The sequence below is a fragment of the Seriola lalandi genome, unplaced genomic scaffold (genome assembly GCF_002814215.2).
Source record: "Seriola lalandi dorsalis isolate HSWRI2012SDOR001 ecotype SW California unplaced genomic scaffold, Sedor1 jcf7180002050960, whole genome shotgun sequence".
Taxonomy (NCBI): domain Eukaryota; kingdom Metazoa; phylum Chordata; class Actinopteri; order Carangiformes; family Carangidae; genus Seriola; species Seriola lalandi.
This window is the reverse complement of record NW_019521513.1, coordinates 47,500-49,793: the sequence shown is the minus strand read 5'-3', so window position 1 is coordinate 49,793 and position 2,294 is coordinate 47,500. Positions and strand designations below refer to the sequence as shown.

The window sequence follows — 2,294 nt, the reverse complement described above, 5'->3', positions numbered from 1 at the left end:
CACACACACACACACACACACACACACACACACACACACACACAGTAATTAGAGGGAAGCATGTAGAAGACGTGTGTGGAGACAGCTGCTGAGTCGTCCTTTGAGGATAGAGAACGTTTTTGATATGTTAAATTACTGTCATTACTGTGAAGTCACAAACATCATGTTGTTGTTGATAATGAGGAGAAAAATACTGTGTGTGTGTTTTCTAAGGGTGGGGTGTGTGTGTGGGGGGAGGGGGGTGTATACCTTCTTCATCTCCTCCATGATCTCGTCCTTCCTCTTTTCTTTGGGGATGGAGCCGACGAAGAGGCGGCAGTTGTCCAGACTCACACACACTCCGATGAACTTCCCCGGTCGGATCTCGTAGTTGTCCAGCATCTGGATGGCTCTCTGAGCGGCTTCTCTGGACCACAACCAATAACCACCAATACTTCATCAATCATAATCAAGCCTGTATAACCGATCATCAGTGATATGTCGGACAGAACGAAGCCGCTACCTGTTGGTGTACATGACGAAGGCGTAGCCGCGGTTCTCTCCGCTGAACTCCATCATCAACCTGAACTCGTAGATCCTGCCCGCCCTCTCAAACAGAGGCACCAGCTTGTCTTCGTACATGTCTCTGGGAATCTTCCCCACGAACACCTCACAGCCCCGCGGGGGGGGCGGCCCCTCCCAACCTGGAGCGCACACACACACACACCTTTTATGGATCCATCTTTAACAGGGATTCACAAAGACATTTCAGTGTCTGATGAAATGAATCCTAGTGAACAGGGTCAAGATGAATTCATGTTGTCTGACCATGAGTCTGTGTGTGAAACTGTCTCAGTCCAGCCTGGGTTTTCACAAGTTTGACTACATGAGAGGAAACGTACTAATCAATATCATTCTCACTGTTTTCTCTAAATTATTAACCAGGCAGTGATTCTGCATGTGACATTCTGAATGTCTCATTGGACAGATAAGTAACATGACCCGGGGTCGTCTCTGTTTGTCGTCAGCAGCTTTTTCTTAGAGCTTCATTTCTTCTTCTGTCTGTCCCAAACTAACTGACCATGTTCATTTTTAGGTGTTTTTTGTCGACTTTCAGCAGATCACACGTCTCACTGGGGAGTTTATTACTTCGGTTATTAATCGTTCTAATGCAGCTGATTTCCCAGAAGGCCATTTTAATCAGATACTCATCATCCCACAACGATTGGACGACTGTGTGTGGACGCAGGTCTGTCAGAAACACTACACACACATTTTTCCATAATCTGTCTGTCCATAAATAGTCTGATATTAATACTGAGCTGAATACTGATCAGTCAATCACCAAACAAATGATTAATTATCATTAAAACTAGTGATTCTTTTTTCAGCTTCAGTATAAAGTCATGCAGATTCCATTCATTGTTCATGGCCTCACACACACACACCTGGCGGGGGTCCGCCGTACTTCCTCTGCCCGTTCTCCTGCACCATGTTGTAGCCCGTCTTCTCCATCAGCGCCAGCAGAGCCATCTCCTTAGCGCAGGACGCCTTGAACTCGTCCTCGCCCATCAGCGGACTGACTTTACCGGAGTCTCCCTCCATGTCTCCGTCTGACTCTCTGTCACCGCCTATCCAGCAAACGTTACAGTCAACCGTCTGTCTGCACATTCATATGGTGATATAATGGTCAACGCTACAGGGGGATGATGGTTGGACCACCAACAGCTACAAATGACTGACTTGTGAATTTAAACACGAAACAATCAGCCTTCAAGTGTAGGGAAATATAAATTAATCAGTTAAGACAAACTCTGCATAGTAAATACAAATTACCAATAACAAGAAAACTGTGACCTGTGAGTTGTTTCTTGCCTGAGTTACTACTTCTTGTGATTAACATGCAAATGAACGGACAACTAATTTAAAATCAATTAATTAAGTCATTCCCTGTTTTCAGCTTCTCAAACGTGAGTCTGCATTACTTACTGTATCTCCCATAATTATACTTTAATTTATATTGAATATCTGGTCAGACAAACCTGGCAAATCAATATTTTATTACTTGATACTTAACAATTAATAGAAAAAGGTTACCAGTTACTACAGCTGAACTTTAAATTGACTTTATTAAGACATGGAGTTCTAGTAAAGACATCCTTGTTTCATTTCCCAGATCCTATTTAAGAATCATTTTATCCAAAACAAGTGACAGAAAACTATGGTGAAGTACTGGATATTACAGCTACACAACAGCTACGTGTCAAGATTAAACTGCATTTCTAAAAACATCCACCGCTTTTATCATATTTGAG

General features: G+C 43.1%; 1 protein-coding gene across 1 annotated transcript in view; it reads right to left on the bottom strand.

Annotated features, from left to right (window-relative positions):
* rbm46 (RNA binding motif protein 46) overlaps positions 1–1,581 on the bottom strand; it is an 11,825-nt gene extending 10,244 nt beyond the window's left edge. The window contains exons 1-3 of the mRNA XM_087171992.1: positions 1,428–1,581; positions 503–683; positions 250–406 (exon numbers count right to left, since the gene is read on the bottom strand). Of these exons, the coding sequence (XP_087028118.1) occupies positions 250–406; positions 503–683; positions 1,428–1,551 (462 nt within the window). The 5' untranslated portion in view covers positions 1,552–1,581. The remainder of the gene's footprint in view (positions 1–249; positions 407–502; positions 684–1,427) is intronic.
* Between the last annotated feature and the right edge of the window lie 713 nt (positions 1,582–2,294).